Consider the following 16,274-nt stretch of genomic DNA (forward strand, 5'->3'; position numbering starts at 1 on the left):
TGAAGTTGTTCTCTGACTGTGGACGAAACGACATAGGACAGACTAGAAGTGTAAAGAGTGCTCAGCTCAGTATTTCTTTGTCCACCTTGGAATAAATAATGCATGCCTCTGACCTCAGGACACCCTGGGGTTTTAGCTCACTTAACTGCAGCCCATTTTGATAATCCAAGGACAAGAGTCTTAAAGTCTGTTTCCTTGACTAAGACATTTGGTGGTGGTTCACTTTGTTCGTCTTTAGGGAAGGGAAGGTTGGAGCAGTCTCCAAGGAAGTTCCACCTTCCCACTCACTGCCCTCTGCCAGAATGAGCCTGCACCCTATGGGAGGGGACCAGGGCTCACTCCCTTCTGGGGATTTCCCACTTCAAATATTTTTGACTTTGTGGACCAACACTCAAATGCCACATTTGGCTAGTAAAGATAAAGTAATTAAACAAATAGCTCCTTGAGACAGAGAGATGGGATAATAGTGGAAATGGACGAAGACTCAGATAATGGAACCAGACAAATTCTCAAATGCCAGCACGCCATCTCCTCTCTGGTCACACATTGCAGTTCATCCTATTTCAGTCTTCAGTGGAGCTGTCTTAACACTACTGAGTCCTCATTCTATATGCTTTTTGAGTTGCTTCTTTAAAATGATACATTTTCAGGTTGTGTGTGGAAAATCCTAAATCTCCAGGCCACCAAGGGTGACTAGAAATGCCCAGCACCCACACAACTGATAAAGAGATCCCGATGGATGCTCACAGCAGCCCTCACAGGCAAGTGTCCATCCCAGCTCTCCCCGTTTTCCAGCCGTGAAGAGCTGTGGTTTGCTCTGCCCCTGAGCTGGGACTCCAACCCAGAGCTTCCCTCCTCTCCGCTCCTCTCTCCTGCCTGTGACAGATTAAGACTTCAGAAACTGAAGTTTAAAGGAAAACCCTGGTGGGGTGGTGGCACACATTTGTGATCGCAGCCCTTGGGAAATGGAGGTGAAGGCATGAGAATGAGGAAGTCAGAATTGTCTTCGGCGACACACACGCAGTCTGAGGCCACCTGGGCTCCATGAGACCCTGTCTCAAAAAATAATTAATAAATTTTAATAAAAATGTATTTAATAAAATAAAATAAAAACTAAAGAGTAGAGAAGAAAATCTGGTGGGATATCTGCTGTCCTGAAATAGTCAACAACAATATTGGCGACTGTAGTGGAGTGTGGTAGCAGTGTGAGAGGAAACTTGGTGAGGTGGGGGATAATGCAAATGAGATGCTTCCACCGAGGACCGGAAGGATTGGCGAGGGCCGAGGGCCGGCTTACAGGGAGGGAGTCAGTGGTTGGGCTGCAAGGTCAGGATTAAACCCCAGCATGGGCAGGGACTTTAGCCGGAGCCTCCAGGTGACTTTGGCAGCTGACAGCCGCCAGGAGTTCCTGCTTGCTCTTCTCTTGACAAGTGACAGCTACGTGTGTCCATCCAGGCAGGTAAGAGACTGCTCGCAATCCCGCATTTCCTGTAGGTGCCTCCCACAGCTGAACAGACTCTTGGGTGGTCTATTTCACAGTGGTTGACACCTCAGGTCACCTATAAAACGTTATGATTTTGAGAGGCCCATCTCTTTAACTGGAACAGTGAGTTATCACAGACTTCAAGTGAAACTGAGTGTTTATGGTCCCCATCTTCTTCCCTGGGGGCCTTTGATGCAGGGAAGCCAGCAGGCCGTTTCTCATGGTTACACATGTGCTTTGCTCGGGATTTCCATATTGAAAGATACTTTGGAAAACATGCATAATGGGTAGGAGGTCAGAATTTTAAAGCAGTTAGTGTGTCTGTAAAGCAGAAGGAAATGCTGCCTTAAAACATTTTCATTACATTTGTGTGTGTGTGTGTGTGTGTGTGTGTGTGTGTGTGTGTGTGTGTGCGCTCACATACACGTTTGTGGGGGGCCCCCGCTTGTAGAGGTCAGAACAACTTTTGGGAAACAGTTCTACTGTGTGGATTCAAGGTCATCAGGCTTGGCAGCAAATGCCTTCCCCTGCTGAGCCATCTCAAAGGCCAAATCTGACTTAAGGTAATGTTCAAGTTCCAGGTATTCATAATGTTCACGTGCTTGATAAAACAGCTTTTAGTGGCTTTTTTATACTCCCTGCCTCTTTACCCTATAAATTACATGTGGTAATATATTGTGTACCCTAGTAAACTTGCCTGGGGATCAGAGGACAGAGCCAGCCACTACATTAGACATAGAGGTCAGGCACTTGAGACCTCATGCCTTTGCTTGGGAAGCACACACGCCTTTAATCCCAAGAAGAGATGTCTGGGCAGAGAAAAGTATATAAGGCGTGAGGAAACAGGAACTCACTCTCTTTAGGCTGAGGATTTTGTAGAGGTAAGAACTAGTGGCTGGCTGTTCTGCTTCTCTGATCTTTCAGCTTCCACTCTGATATCTGGCTCTGGAGGGGTTTTTTGTTTGTTTGTTTGTTTGTTTGTTTGTTTGTTTGTTAAAAGATCATCTAAGATTCAAACAACAATTACACCTGTCTAGAATCCTCGATTCTGGGGAAACTCAAACCAAAGCACTTAGACACATGAGGTTAGTTTCCCATTCCACATAATGTCCTACCAATAACAAAAAGGACAGGTTAAAGAAAGATAGCAGGGCCGGGTTTGGAGCTCAGTTTGGCAGAGTGCTTGCCTAGTGTATGTGAAGTCTAGGGTTCAGCCCCCAGCACCGCATGAGCCAGATGTGGTCACACACACAGCACTCGGGAGGTGGAGGCAGGAGGATCATTTGTTTATCCTTGGCTACATAGCGAGTTTGAGGTCAGCCTGGGCTATATGAGACACTGCTTCAAAACAAAAGAAACCAACCAACAACAGCAACAAAAACCAAAACAACAACAAGAAAAACCGAAATAGCTGATCATAAGGCGTGTATTTCAATGTGTGGATGTGGACATCACCTTAAACACAGTTGAAACTACACAAAACCCAGAAAGGATGTAGCAACCTGGAATGCAGATACAGATACAATCACTGCAAAGTGTTGTAGTGATTTCCTAAGTCACAAGCAGGATTACCGTTGGCGAAATGATTTTCTGATTGGGTGGACTATTTGGTCAGATTTAATGTGCAATGAATTAAATTAATTCTCCAATCGTGGTGGTAGCATTTGCCCAAATTCTGTGTGTTTCAAAATTGCCAATTATTTTGTGTTTATGAAGGAAATTGTGTTCTAAGTTCGCATCATTCTAGGCTTGGTTTGGGTTGGTTTCTCCAGGGACACGAGAGTCCAATGAGACACTTGCAGGTTCTGCAGGCGCAGTGAATTGTTTTAGTTAAGGTTTCTATTGCTGTGAAGAGACATCATGACCATGGCAACTCTTACGAATGAAAACATTTAATTATGGTGGCTCACAGTTCAGAGGTTTAGTCCATTATCATCATGGCGGGGAGCATGGCAGCATGCAGGCAGACATGGTGCTGGAGAGGAGCTGAGAGTTCTATATCTTGCAGGCAACCGGAGGTGGTCTGTAACACTGAGAGACACTTAAGCAAAAGAGATGTCAAAGCCCGCCCCCACAGTGACACACTTCCTCCAACAAGGCCACACTTCCTAACAGTGCCACTCCCTCTGGGGGCCGTTTCCTTTCAAACCACTACAGTGATTGTTTATCATGTAGAACTACTTCTAAAACATTCCTGAAGACCCCATCTCCCCTTTGCCCTTCTTTTCTTAACCCTTTCGTCATCCTGCTGGCTGAAATGTAGAGGTGACGGCTGGAAATCATGCCGCCATCTTGGAGCAGATAGATGTGTGCTGTATGCATCCCGGGGTTGGGACGGTGAGCTGGCAGGACCCCATTACCTCAATACTTTATGGACTGAGGCTGACCTACCAAGTCTGGATTGTCTCTGCTTCTGAACTGTCAAATAAGGAACGCAGAAACTTCTAGGCCGCTGTTATTTTGGATCTCTATTTTGTGAGAGTAAATAGATCTAAAGCAATGCTGTTGGAAGTACATTAAATTAAGCTGTTCAAACTGGTTGTTAAAGATGTGTACTGAAACTGATAGGGCTAAGATATAACGCAAAACCTACGGGGCACTGTTGTCTAGGTTTTAGACAGGTTATAGGGTGAACCAGGAAGGCTATCAGGGGGCCTGGGGAGCCAGGTCGCTGTTACGTTGTCTCTAGATTAAGACTGTGTATGCCAGGACAGTAGTCTGTTTCACATAACGCAGTCCAGTCTTCTAACAGGAATTGTGCAGTGAGATCTATGAAGAATGCAAAGTGCAATATACAGAATGGGGCATCAGTGTGCATTCGGGCCAGGGAGACCCTCTGAGCTCTCAACAATGGGTAATTCACCCAGGAAAGCAAGTAGATAGACTATGACTTGGCAGTTATTGGAAAAGATGATAGGATTGTGAGATGACTCAGTACATACAAGCAAGGTTAACAACCTGAGATCTATCCCTACAACCCACATGAAGGAGGAAGAGAACTGACTCCTGCAAGTTATCCTCTGACCTCTAAACCGGAGCTGAGTCACATGCATATGAGTCTGTGTGTGTGTGTGTGTGTGTGTGTGTGTGTGTGTGTGTGTGTGTGTGTGTGTGTGTAAACATGATATAAAAGAATTAATTTTAGAAAAACAATGGAGTGGGGAAGTGTTTATGGAATAATAGTTTTCTCTTTCACACAGTTAGTAGCAGCTGATTTGGAGAGGAAGTGTCACAGGACAAGGCTATGTTGTATTTGATGTATACCCCAGTATGTGTGACTTAGTACTTGGCATACAGAATAACTGTTGCTGAAAATGTACTCCAGTACGCTGAGCGTTGTGTGGCTGGTGTGGCCGAGTGACGGCATGCTGCCGTTTGTCAGTCTGCTTCCTGTCTCTGACTTCCCTTTCCAAGTGTGCCAGCAGGGAGGATGAAACAGTCCGACAGAGGAGCAGAGCTGACGGACGAGGACGGGACACTCTCCGCATCGCCCAGTCCTGAGAACGGTATGTGTTACCAGAGTTCCTTTCCGAGGTCAGAGAAGACTTACCGTACTGTCTGCCTTTGGGATCAAGTACACAGAGACACCTGCTGTGGTCATTTCCAGAGGCTTATTCTACACCTGTGCCCACTGGCACTCATGCCAGTGATTCTGACAGCAGCTGTCAGTACAAAAAAGACAATTGCCCTGGGAGAGTCAGAGCCCCACAGGCCGCACTGTCTATATGAAACTCAGAACTGCGTACCTTGTTCACATCCAGAGTAACACTTGAAAGATTTTTGTTTTGTTTTGTTTGTTTGTTTTGTTTTGTTTTTGTTTTTGTTTTTTTGTTTTTTGAGGCAGGATTTCTCTGTGCAGTTTTGGTGGCTGTCCTGGATCTCGCTCTGTAGACCAGGCTGGCCTCGAACTCATAGAGATCTGCCTGGCTCTGCCTCCCGAGTGCTGGGATTAAAAGCATACGCTTCCAACTGCCCGGCCAATTTTTGTTTTTGTAATGAAAACAAACAAACAAACAACTGAGGACTTACTATGTATGTAGTTCTTTTGCTCGGTAGAATGTTGAAATTTATAATTGGAAGTCTGGGGGTAGTGAGTGAGGAGGGTGCTTGTCATCAGGGCTGGTGACCTGAGTTAGAAGGAGACAACCAAGCCCCTCAAATTGCCCTCTGACCCCCCACAGATGCATTTGCATATGCACACAATAAACAAACAAACAACAAATAAATAAATAAATAAATCTGAAAAAAATGTAACAGGAGGGCCATTCAGATGGCCCAGTGGGTAGAGATACTTGCCACCAGGGTTGACAACATCAGTTCCACCCCTGGGACCCACATGGTCTAAAGAGAGACCTGACTCCTACAAAGCATCCTCCGGCTTCCACACAAATGCTGTGGCCTGCATGCCCCCAGCCCCACACAAGTAAATAAAGAACTCAATGTAATTTTAAAACTTCAAAGTCCAGCGGGAGAGGTTTTCGGGAACACTCTCAATAAGTATTTTCAAAAAGGGTACAAATAGCCAACTGTGTCTGGCTTAGAGAAAGAAGGCCCAGAAAACAACTGGATGGTTTAGGGATAAATTCCTGCGTGGCAAGGCGGAAGAGGGGAGGTGGTGGCATCATCCTCACGGTATCCCATGTCCGCACATCACCATCATTCACCTACTGTTAGTCTCAGCCCCGCGAGAAAGCTAGCTGATTTGCAGTTTGCCAAAAGGAACTTTTTCCCACAATCACATGGTCTTCTGAAAGGCATAGCAGAAATGATGGGCCAGGGCTTGGAGCCACCCTGAGGCCTTAAATCCAGCGTTGCCCCACTCATACAGTGTCTGGCAAGCCTGGCATTCCAAGCAGCGTTGGTCACCCCTTCCCACCCCTCCTTGTGCCCCCCCCCACCCCACCAGCTGACCTCTGTCCTCCTTTCCTAGGCCTCTCCGGAATCCTGAGACTGCTGCTGCAGGAGCTGAGCCTTTTCTACAGCCGAGATGTGAACGGCGTGTGTCTCTTATATGACCTCCTCCGTTCCCCGTGGCTGCAGGCTCTGCTGAAGGTGAGTGCGCCAAGCCTTTGATCCTTGGCTGGCAAAAGCCAGTGTCTTGCTTGGACCCTTCAAGTTGCTGTCAAAGCATGCCGAAGATGTTGGCTTGTTGATTTGCTGCATCTTCTTTGTTTTGCATACTTTTAATTTCAGAACAAAAACAAAAAATAACAACAACAAAAGTCTCCATAAAACCCCAGCACACAACCTTGCTGTCAGCTTGAGGGGAGAATTTTCCTGGTTTAAGAAACAAGTATGGGAAAGAAGAAGTCAGTAGAGAGCCAGGTGGATGAAGGCCAGTCTCGCTGCTGGAGGAGCCAGGGGCTAAAACAGTACAAAGGTCGCAAGCTTCCCAGGGGGAACTCGATATAAACTGCTTCCATGTGAGATGCGTTCTCAGCACCCTCATGCAGGAGGCCAGCATCAGGGACAGTGATGCTGGACACCTCCACTGATGCTTGTCTTCATCAGGAGGCGGCATCAGAGACAGTGATGCTGGATGCCTCCACTGATGCATCAAGGACAGTGATGCTGGACACCTCCACTGATGCTTGTCTTCATCAGGAGGTGGCATCAGGGACAGTGATGCTGGACTCCCCCACTGATGCTTGTCTTCATCAGTGCCCAGGCCAGTTGTGATCATAGTTGGAGTTCTTCCGGGGATCCACATGTGAGAAGCCGGAAAGGAGAAGCAAAGCTTTTAACAGCAGTGCCACAGGGTCCTTGACAGCCCTGCTTTTGCCAGTCCCAGTCAGCTGCTGCAGGATCTCCACGATTGGGTGGGCAGGGTTGATTTCCAAGTGCCTTTCGACCATGATGTAGCCCCTGATGGAGTTGTCTCCTAGTGCCGGGGCCTTCGTGAACTGCCCTGCAGGCGCTGTCCAGCTACAGGTGCTCGTCATAATGCAGCCGAGTGAGGACGCATGCCTGTTGGAGACTGTCACCTTCTCCACCTTCTTACGCAAGCAACTGGGGGTTGCTTACAGTTTTAGAGGGTTAGTCCATGATCATCATGACAGGAAGCAGATGGGCACTTCACTAGAACCAGAGCCGAGAGCTTTATATTCTGAGCCATGGGCGGCCAACAGAGAGAGAGGGAGAGACACTGGGCCTGGCGCAGGCTTTGGAAACCCCAACGCCCACCCCAGTAGCACACCTCCTCCAGCAAGGCCACACCTCCTCCAGCAAAGCCACACCTCCTCCAACAAGGCCACACCTCCTCCAACAAGGCCACACCTCCTCCAGCAAGGCCACACCTCCTCCAGCAAGGCCACACCTCCTCCAGCAAGGCCACACCTCCTCCAACAAGGCCACACCTATTCCTTTCCAAACAGTGCCACTCCCTGGTGACTAAAACATTCAACCTATGAGCCCATGGGAGCCATTCTCTTTCAAACTACTACACCAGGCAAGATGGTGCACACCTGTAATCCCAGAACTCAGGAATAGAGGCAGAGTAATCAGAAGTTCAAGGTCATTCATGGCTAAAAGTCAATCTGAAGCCAGCCTGGAATCAATGAGACCCTATCTCAAAAAAAGTTGGGGTGGGGAGATACAGAGAGAAAGAGACAGACAGACAGACAGACAGACACACACACACACAAGGAGACAGAGACAGAGACAGAGAAACATATATATAGACACATCCCTGTTAGCTTTGGAAGCATTTGGGAATGCAAAACTATGTCTGATCCTTTCTTTACTGTCCCCAACTTATTTTTTCAGAGGCCCCTAAGATCACAATATAATTACCACAATAGCCACCAGTAGCTCCCCACAGTCTTTTGTCCTTAAGGCCAACTCCAGACAAATAATGCTTTTTACAAAAGCCACTTCTGCTTAGATGTAGTGGCGCACGCCTTTAGTCCCAGCACTTGGGAGGCAGAGGCAGGTGGGTCTCTGTGAGGCAGCCTTACCTACAGAGTAAGTTTCAGGTGGTAAGGAATGCATACTAAAACCCTGTCTCAAGAAACAAAACAAAACATCATTTCTCCTTTGTTAAAACCAGGAACTAAAACATCCATGGATCTGGTTGGAACTCTTAACATTTCCTTACCCTGATAGAATCTTCTAAGATTTGATTAAAAATTTGTGCACCTTACAGAGTAGATGTTCTAAACAGGTGTTCTTAAAAAAAGATCCTTTTGAAGTTATTTTTGGGGATATGGATTATCTAATTAAGCATGAAATATGGTCAGCCTTATAGTGCATGCTCATGTTATCGTCTTTAGAATGGAAGTGGTAACATCCTCTGTATGACCAAAGATGCACATCACTTGTTTTAAATCCCTTGGTCCCAGGTCTCACAGTTTAGTCTTGGCTGGCCTGGAACTCAGTATGTAGACCATACCTAGCTAGCACTTGACCCCTACCAGGAACACACTTGAGTACCAACCCTGCAGTACTGCAGGAAGCTTGCTCATCCCAGATAGAGATGGAAAGGCTAAGGTGCCTCCTGAAACTCCTTTCTCCATCTGTAAGATGAATTTGATTCCCAGAATAAGATGAAGGGCAGCACTGTGAAGCCAAGGCGAGCTTTGCTTACCCACCCTGATTTCTCGTCCAGTATGGAAAAGAATCCCCAAGGATCAGGAGAGATGAAGCTGGAATTTGCACTGGAGGATTGCCTGAGGAAAGAGAACTGAACAGCTTTGAGCACATTCCAAAGGTCTGACTTCTTATCCTGGACCCTTGGTGGGCCGAGAGCCACACAATGCATACCCTGCCCATCTGCCCAGCACAGAGGTCCTAAGGGGTCTCTACCCCATAGACCCTCCCTTGAGAAGCCCCTGTGTGCATTGTCTATAGATCCCTGTTGGCATCAGCATCAGAAACCTTCTCTTTACCTTCCTCACCTAAACAAGGGAAACATTTGTATACTTTTTATTAATGAAATTTCCCTGGGGCTACCAGTCTCCAGGTAGCAGCCAGGAGTGATGTCACTGAGGCACTGGGACCTCCACTCAGCCGCTGGAGTCACACGGTGTCGCTTGCTCAGGTGTCAGCGGTACAGCCACCTTGGCTGTTTCTTCCTTTGAGACCCTTTTCTCTAAAATGTGACCGGTCACATCTTCCATATCATTCTCACACTTGTGCCCTTCTGCAGGTCTATGACTGCCTCCAGAAGTTTAAAGAAAAGAAGCTCCTTCCTGCTACAACCCATGCACAGATCCTATCCTGTGAGGTAAGATGGCTCTGCCCAGAAGGCCCATAGAGCCTCTGATGATGTCCTGTGACCTGGAGTGTTTGTTTAAATGGAGGTTTCTGTTGGGAGAACTTGGTCAATGACTATGCACTTTAATAAATGTCCTTAATTAAATTTAATATAAAGCAGAAAATTGTCTTTCAAAACTAACACACATGCATGCATACACACACACACACACACACACACACACACACACACACACACGCATTCATGCACACACGCATGTACATTTTTATGAATCCTGTAGGTTTTTTTTTTTTTTTTTTTTTGATTTTTCGAGACAGGGTTTCTCTGTGTAGCTTTGTGCCTTTCCTGGGACTCACTTGGTAGCCCAGGCTGGCCTCGAACTCACAGAGATCTGCCTGGCTCTGCCTCCCGAGTGCTGGGATTAAAGGCGTGCGCCACCACCGCCCGGCCGCATGTACATTTTTAGCACATGACCATCTCTGCCTTTGCCCTGTCCTTCACATTCACTTGGCCCTATGTGTACAAGGTGACATTGTGGTAATGATTCTCCAGTTTCTATCTCCAACATGGATCTGGATCTTGTTTGGATTCCTGTCTTCGCTACCCAACTTCCTCCTGCCCGTCTTCCTCGAAGTTGGATGCACACGTCTAAGTTAGCATGTCCTCACATGTCCCCTTCGACTCACCCCAATCACAGCTTTTCCTGTCTCTGTCACTGCAGTACTATTGTCAGGCCGGAATCTTGTTGTAATCTGGGAGTCTGTTCTTTCTCTCAGATCTCACCAGTCATGTGGCAAACCTTGTCAGCTCCACTTCCAGACGCATCTGGATCTGGATCTCACCAGTGGTTTTTTGGTTTTTGGTTTGTTTTTTTTTTTTTAACTCTTTTGGGGGCCCCGCCACTCAGCTCCCAAATAAATCACACATGGAGACTTATTCTTATTTATGAATGCCTAGCCTTAGCTTGGCTTAGTTTCTAGCCAGCCTTCCTTAACTTTAAATTATCCCATCTACCTTTAGCCTCTGGGATTTTCCTGTTCTCCTACTTCTGTAAATCTTACTCTTACTCTGTAGCTGGCTGTGTAGCTGGGTGGCTGGCCCCTGGAGTCCTCTTCTGGCTACCTCTTCTCTCCTTTTTTTCCTCCCAGATTTGTTCTTCTGTTTATCCTCTCTGCCTGCCAGCCCTACCTGTTCCTTCTCCTGCCTTGCTATTGGCCGGTCAGCTCTTTATTAGACCATCAGGTATTTTAGACAGGCACAGTATCACAGCTTCACAGAGTTAAACAAATACAACATAAACAAAAGTCACACGCCTTACAATAGCATTCCACAGCACACCCATCCTGTGCCACCTAACGTAATTCAGTAGAAGCCATTGACACCCTTACAAATAACTGGGTGTTCCCTCTACCGGCTCCTCCAGCCCCACCTTTACTCCCCAATGTCTGCTTCCAACAGAGAAGCCTTAGACGCAAGCCAGACCAGTTGTTTCTCTGCCCCAGTCCCCCTTATGACCCCCCAACTCTGAAAAAACAAAAACAAAAACAAAAAAAAAAACCAAGATCCCAACACACTTGTACATGACTGAGCCTCTCTGGTGGCTTTATTTCATACTTATTTCCTCCACCTGCGCTCTCTGCTCCAACCATGTTGGCCTCATGATCGACAAGCTCCTGTTGCATCCTTTCTGCCCTGGCCTGTCCTTCAGCCACTCATGTCCTTGCTCATGAGTCCTCATGACCTTCCTATTCCATCGGTCAAAGGCCACATTCCAGGAAAAGTTTTCCTGGCCACTCATCTAAAATTGGACTCCTTCCTGGAACTCCCTGGCCAACGTCCCTGGTTTGTTTTTCCTCTTAACTCTTTATATCAGACAAAAACATTCATTTCTGTTGTATTTATTGCCTATGCCTCCCCCACCGGGATGTGAACTCCAAGAGAGTGAGAATTTCTGTCTGCCTGTTAACTATTCAAACAGTGTCCGTTACATAAAATGTGTTCAAAACCATAGAAGGAGTCAAAGAGAGGGGGAGGGGGTGAGAAAAAAAGGAAGAGACTGTGCCCTCCATTTCAGCAATCAGCAGTTCAGACTCTCCCCAGTTGTCTGCAGGGTAACGCACACACGGCATCTTACTCACTCTAACCCCCGTGGACAGGTGTGAAGCCTGGGACCTGCATGCTTTATTTGGCCATGTGCAGTGATGTGTGTTGCTGGGGATTCATACTTTGAAAAATGCTGTGCTGTGGGATGTCTTTCTGTATACTGTGAATACATGTTGTTCTGATTGGTTGATAAATAAAGCTTCAATGACCTGTAGTTGTAAGTTTTCCTGTGTCCCACCCGGTCCCACAACCCCTTGGGCCCAAGTAAACACACAGAGGCTTATTATTACTTACAAACTGTATAGCCTGTGGGCCAGGCTTCTTGCTAGCTAGCTCTTATAACCCAACCCATTTCTATTAATATATATGTTGCCATGTGGCTGTGATGTTACTAGTTTGCTGGCATCTTGTTGCTCCTTTGGTGGCGGGCTGGAGTCTCCCCTGTCTCCACCCTTCTTTGTCTTGTCTTTAGTTTGAATGTCCTGCCTAGCCTTATCCTGCCTTGCCATAGGCCAATGCAACTTTATTTATCAACCAATCAGAACAACAACATCACAGCATACAGAAAGACATTCCATAGCAATACCGTGTCCTCTGAAAGCAGGTCTACAGTTTGTTCTAAGTCATTTCACATTTGCAGCAAGTATCGAAATTGCTGATAAAATGATGTACTTTAAAATAAAAATCATCATTCCCATTTTCTACTCAAAGAATGGAGCTTCTCATGAGACTGAGTGGCCTGAATTCTCGGCTCCCCTGTAGCTCAGCTTCACCTGCCTGTAATGTACTGCATTAATAAAAAGCCATTTTAGCAATACCAGAGGAAAAGGCCTTGCTACTTAGGCTACCACGGGTTTAATCTACCTTGAGTCTTGGCTTCTGTCTGCTATGGTAAAGTCTAACAGCTAAGGAAAGACACTAGGCCCTGTCTCTGGAGACAGAAGGCTTCAGTAACAATGTCTCTTAGGTCAACATCATATTAGTACATCTACTTTTCAGCCTGTGTGAAGTTGACTAGGTGATAAAGATTGTTGTTATGAATGTGTATATGTCTGTGTAAGTGTTTAGTACATGTGTGGGGTGCCCTCAGAGGCCAGCTGGAGTTATGGGCAGTTGTAACCCATCTGAACGGGTGCTGGGAACCAGACTTGGGTCCTCTAAAAGATCTCTCAAAACCCCTAAGCCATCTCTCCAGCCCCAGGTGATGAAGATTTTAAGTATTTGATTTCATTTCATTTTGCTTTTTGGAAACAGGGTCTCACCTGTAGGCCAGGGTGGTCTGTGACTCACTTTGGAGCTAAGCTAGTTTCAGAATTTTGGTCACCCTCGTGACCTGGTCTCTCAAGTTCTAGGATTACAGCCATAAGGCACCTGGCTTAAAAACACTTTATGCTGTATCTTTTTCCATCATGAATCAGGTCTTGGAGCTGTTACCCAAAGCCTCCAGTTCTCCTGAGATCCAAGAGCTGAGGCAGGTCCTCCAGGCTCCACACTGCAAGGTAAGCATTTGCCAAAATGGACAAAGTTTGCCCATCTGCCATGTGACAGAGATGGGAAGAGTAAATACAAAGGATATAAAACATTGTCTCTGAACATATATTCTGTTTCTGTACATGAATGACAAACCGATTATACTTGAAGATGTGGGGCTCACATGTGATTGACTAATCACTGAGCCAATGCTCTCTCACATGTATGAGGAGACACTCAGAACTTTCCGGGGTGTCTTGTTCTCCCAAAAAGATACTATGCCTCTAAAATTCTGGGCAGTCATCCAGGGCAGCTCCTGGTTACACAGAAAAAAATCGCTATCCTTTCTCTCCATGTTGGGAAGATTTTGACTTTTGAATACAATGTATGAAATTATTTGGGATGTACATTTACTTGTATATATGTATATGTACCTTTATGAGTTTATGTGCACCACATGTGTGCAGATGCCTGCAGAGACCAGAAGGGGGCATCAGATCCCCTGGAACTGGAATCACAGACAATTGTAAACTGCCTGATGTGGGTGCTGGGAACAGAACCCAGGTCCACTGAAAGAGAGCAAGCTCTTTATTAACCTCTTAACCTCTGATCCATCTCTCCAGCCCCTGAAAGAGATTTCTGTACACTTTTTATTTTTTTTTATTTTATTTATTTATTTATTTTGGTTTTTCGAGACAAGGTTTCTCTGTGTAGCTTTGCGCCTTTCCTGGAGCTCACTTGGTAGCCTAGGCTGGCCTCAAACTCACAGAGATCCGCCTGGCTCTGCCTCCCGAGTGCTGGGATTAAAGGCGTGCGCCACCACCGCCTGGCTTCTGTACACTTTTTAACCTCTGTATTCCCGGACCCCTTGTCCATAATCAGGGAGCAATAAATACACACCTATCTCATAAGGTGACTGTGACTGAATTTGCTTAGGATTGTGCCTGACATGTAGGCGTGGTGTGTGTGGTTGGGTGTCATATAGTATCAAGTCACCGTCTTTCAGGGGCGTGTGTGCCACGTGTGACGTTACTCACCCTTCTCTTTCTGTTCCCAGGCTCTGCTCAGTGCCCATGATACGGTAGCTCAGAAAGATTTTGAACCTTTTCTACCCCCGCTGCCGGATGACATCCCCGACAGCGAAGAAGCCATGAGGATCGTGTGTTTGGTGAAAAACCAGCAGCCCCTGGTAAGGAAATCATTTATTTCTTCTTTAGGGTTATGCCAGGGCTCCTTGTGATCTAAGTTGTATCTAATGGTTACTTGACTGGTGGTTTTGTCTCAGTCACACACAGAGTGGAAATAACGACATGATAGCCCGTGTACTTTTTCCTGTGGTTCAAATGCTCTGCTGGACATAATGTTTTCATGACCAAAAGGTTTCTGTTAAGTATTTTTTCTTTCATGAGAAGACAAGATATAATATAAACTTTTTGGTGAAAAGACATCTGTATTATATATTTTATTTGTCTTTCATATATTTTACTCAATTCTAATGCACTGGCCTACATCTTTCTCTTTTACTAATAGGAAGTGGGTAAGACATTAATTGATTCTCTAAGAGTGCTTCCTTCTATTAGATTATAATCAAGGACACTTTATTTTAGGAAGACTCTAAATATTCTATTTCTATATATTATATGGAGGCCTTATGAGGCCAAGGTCTGATGGCCCTTCCTTTTTGATGGCATGATGTGGCTGATGGCCACAGGGTGACTGGGGGCCCCTTCTGGTTAGTAAGAAAATCATAGTCTGAAAGACAAGAGCTGTGCTAACTGAAGCTACCAGAAAAATGGTCGTGTTAGTAAGCCCAGAACCTATTGTGTTCTCTCTTTAGGGAGCCACCATCAAGCGCCATGAGATAACAGGGGATATCCTGGTGGCCAGGGTCATCCATGGCGGCCTGGTGGAGAGGAGCGGTAAGCTGGGGTGGCATGGTGTAAGCCAGACCCAGGAACACTGGATTCTGTGGCTTTTTCAGAAGCAAGACGTCTCTTTGTGCTCTTAGGTCAGGGCCTTCAGATGCTCCTTTGCTTGGCTAGTAAAAAAACAGGGACAAACGTTCCAGGGGACTCCAGCCCCCCTGGTTCAGAGCGCCCCTACATGCTAGGCTCTGTGGGAATGCATTCTTTTTATCATCCTCAAGGCAACGGAACAATGCAAGCATGATCATGATATTTCACAGATGGAAGAACCGGGCCTTACCTGGTGTGAAGAAAACCTTTTTGTTCTAAGAATTTGCTCTAGGGCTGGAGAGGAGGGGAGATCTGAGCTTGATTTGCACCAGAAGCAAAACTACGCACCTAGGAGACAGGCTGTGTCTCCATAAGGGTGTTTACCTTAACCCGGGGCCTCAGGGGCCTAGCGGGTGGTCTGACCAGCTGTTCTGTCTGTCCCTTGTCCTTGGATGCTTGTCTGGAGCTGGCCCTACCTTTGGATGTAGCTTAAAAGGATATTTGCAGAAGGCAGACATCTAATGCAAATGCTAAAAAGGGAACAGGGAGCCTGGAGCCTGGAGGCAGAAGGCCTTGTCTATGTGACCTTATCCAAGTACTTTGAGTGTTTATGCCCAAGGCATGATCCATCCACACTGTTATAAGTTCTTGGGGAAATTATGAGAGCGCACAAGAAATTCAGGGCAGGAAACAGCTGATATACTAAAAGCCGAATAACTCTAAATACTCCCTGAGATTTGGCTTTTTCCTCCAGAAGAATCCCTTGATTCTTCCAGGTATATCTTTACCATATACAGCTGAATCTCTGTTTCATATTCCTGTGACTCGTAGCAGTTTATGTGTGTGTGTGTGTGTGTGTATGTGTGTATTTATATATACATGTGTATATGTTTGTGTATGTTTGTTTATATGTGTGTATATGTTTGTGTATGTTTATATATGTTTGTTTATGTGTGTATGTGTGTCTATGTATGCATGTTTATGTATGTATGTGTTTATGTTTATGTGTGTTTATGTGTCTCTGTATGTTTGTGTATGGTATGTTTAT

At 46.0% G+C, this 16,274-nt stretch overlaps 1 protein-coding gene across 1 annotated transcript in view; it reads left to right on the forward strand.

Moving 5' to 3' along the window:
* The first annotated feature begins 4,901 nt into the window (after positions 1-4,901).
* The window catches only part of Mpp4 (MAGUK p55 scaffold protein 4), a 42,447-nt gene continuing 31,074 nt past the window's right edge, over positions 4,902-16,274 (forward strand). The window contains exons 1-6 of the mRNA XM_042260320.2: positions 4,902-4,989; positions 6,414-6,535; positions 9,630-9,707; positions 13,220-13,300; positions 14,329-14,460; positions 15,109-15,190. Coding sequence (XP_042116254.1) covers positions 4,914-4,989; positions 6,414-6,535; positions 9,630-9,707; positions 13,220-13,300; positions 14,329-14,460; positions 15,109-15,190 — 571 coding nt within the window. The 5' untranslated portion in view covers positions 4,902-4,913. The remainder of the gene's footprint in view (positions 4,990-6,413; positions 6,536-9,629; positions 9,708-13,219; positions 13,301-14,328; positions 14,461-15,108; positions 15,191-16,274) is intronic.

The sequence above is a fragment of the Peromyscus maniculatus genome, chromosome 13 (genome assembly GCF_049852395.1).
Source record: "Peromyscus maniculatus bairdii isolate BWxNUB_F1_BW_parent chromosome 13, HU_Pman_BW_mat_3.1, whole genome shotgun sequence".
Taxonomy (NCBI): Eukaryota; Metazoa; Chordata; class Mammalia; order Rodentia; family Cricetidae; genus Peromyscus; species Peromyscus maniculatus.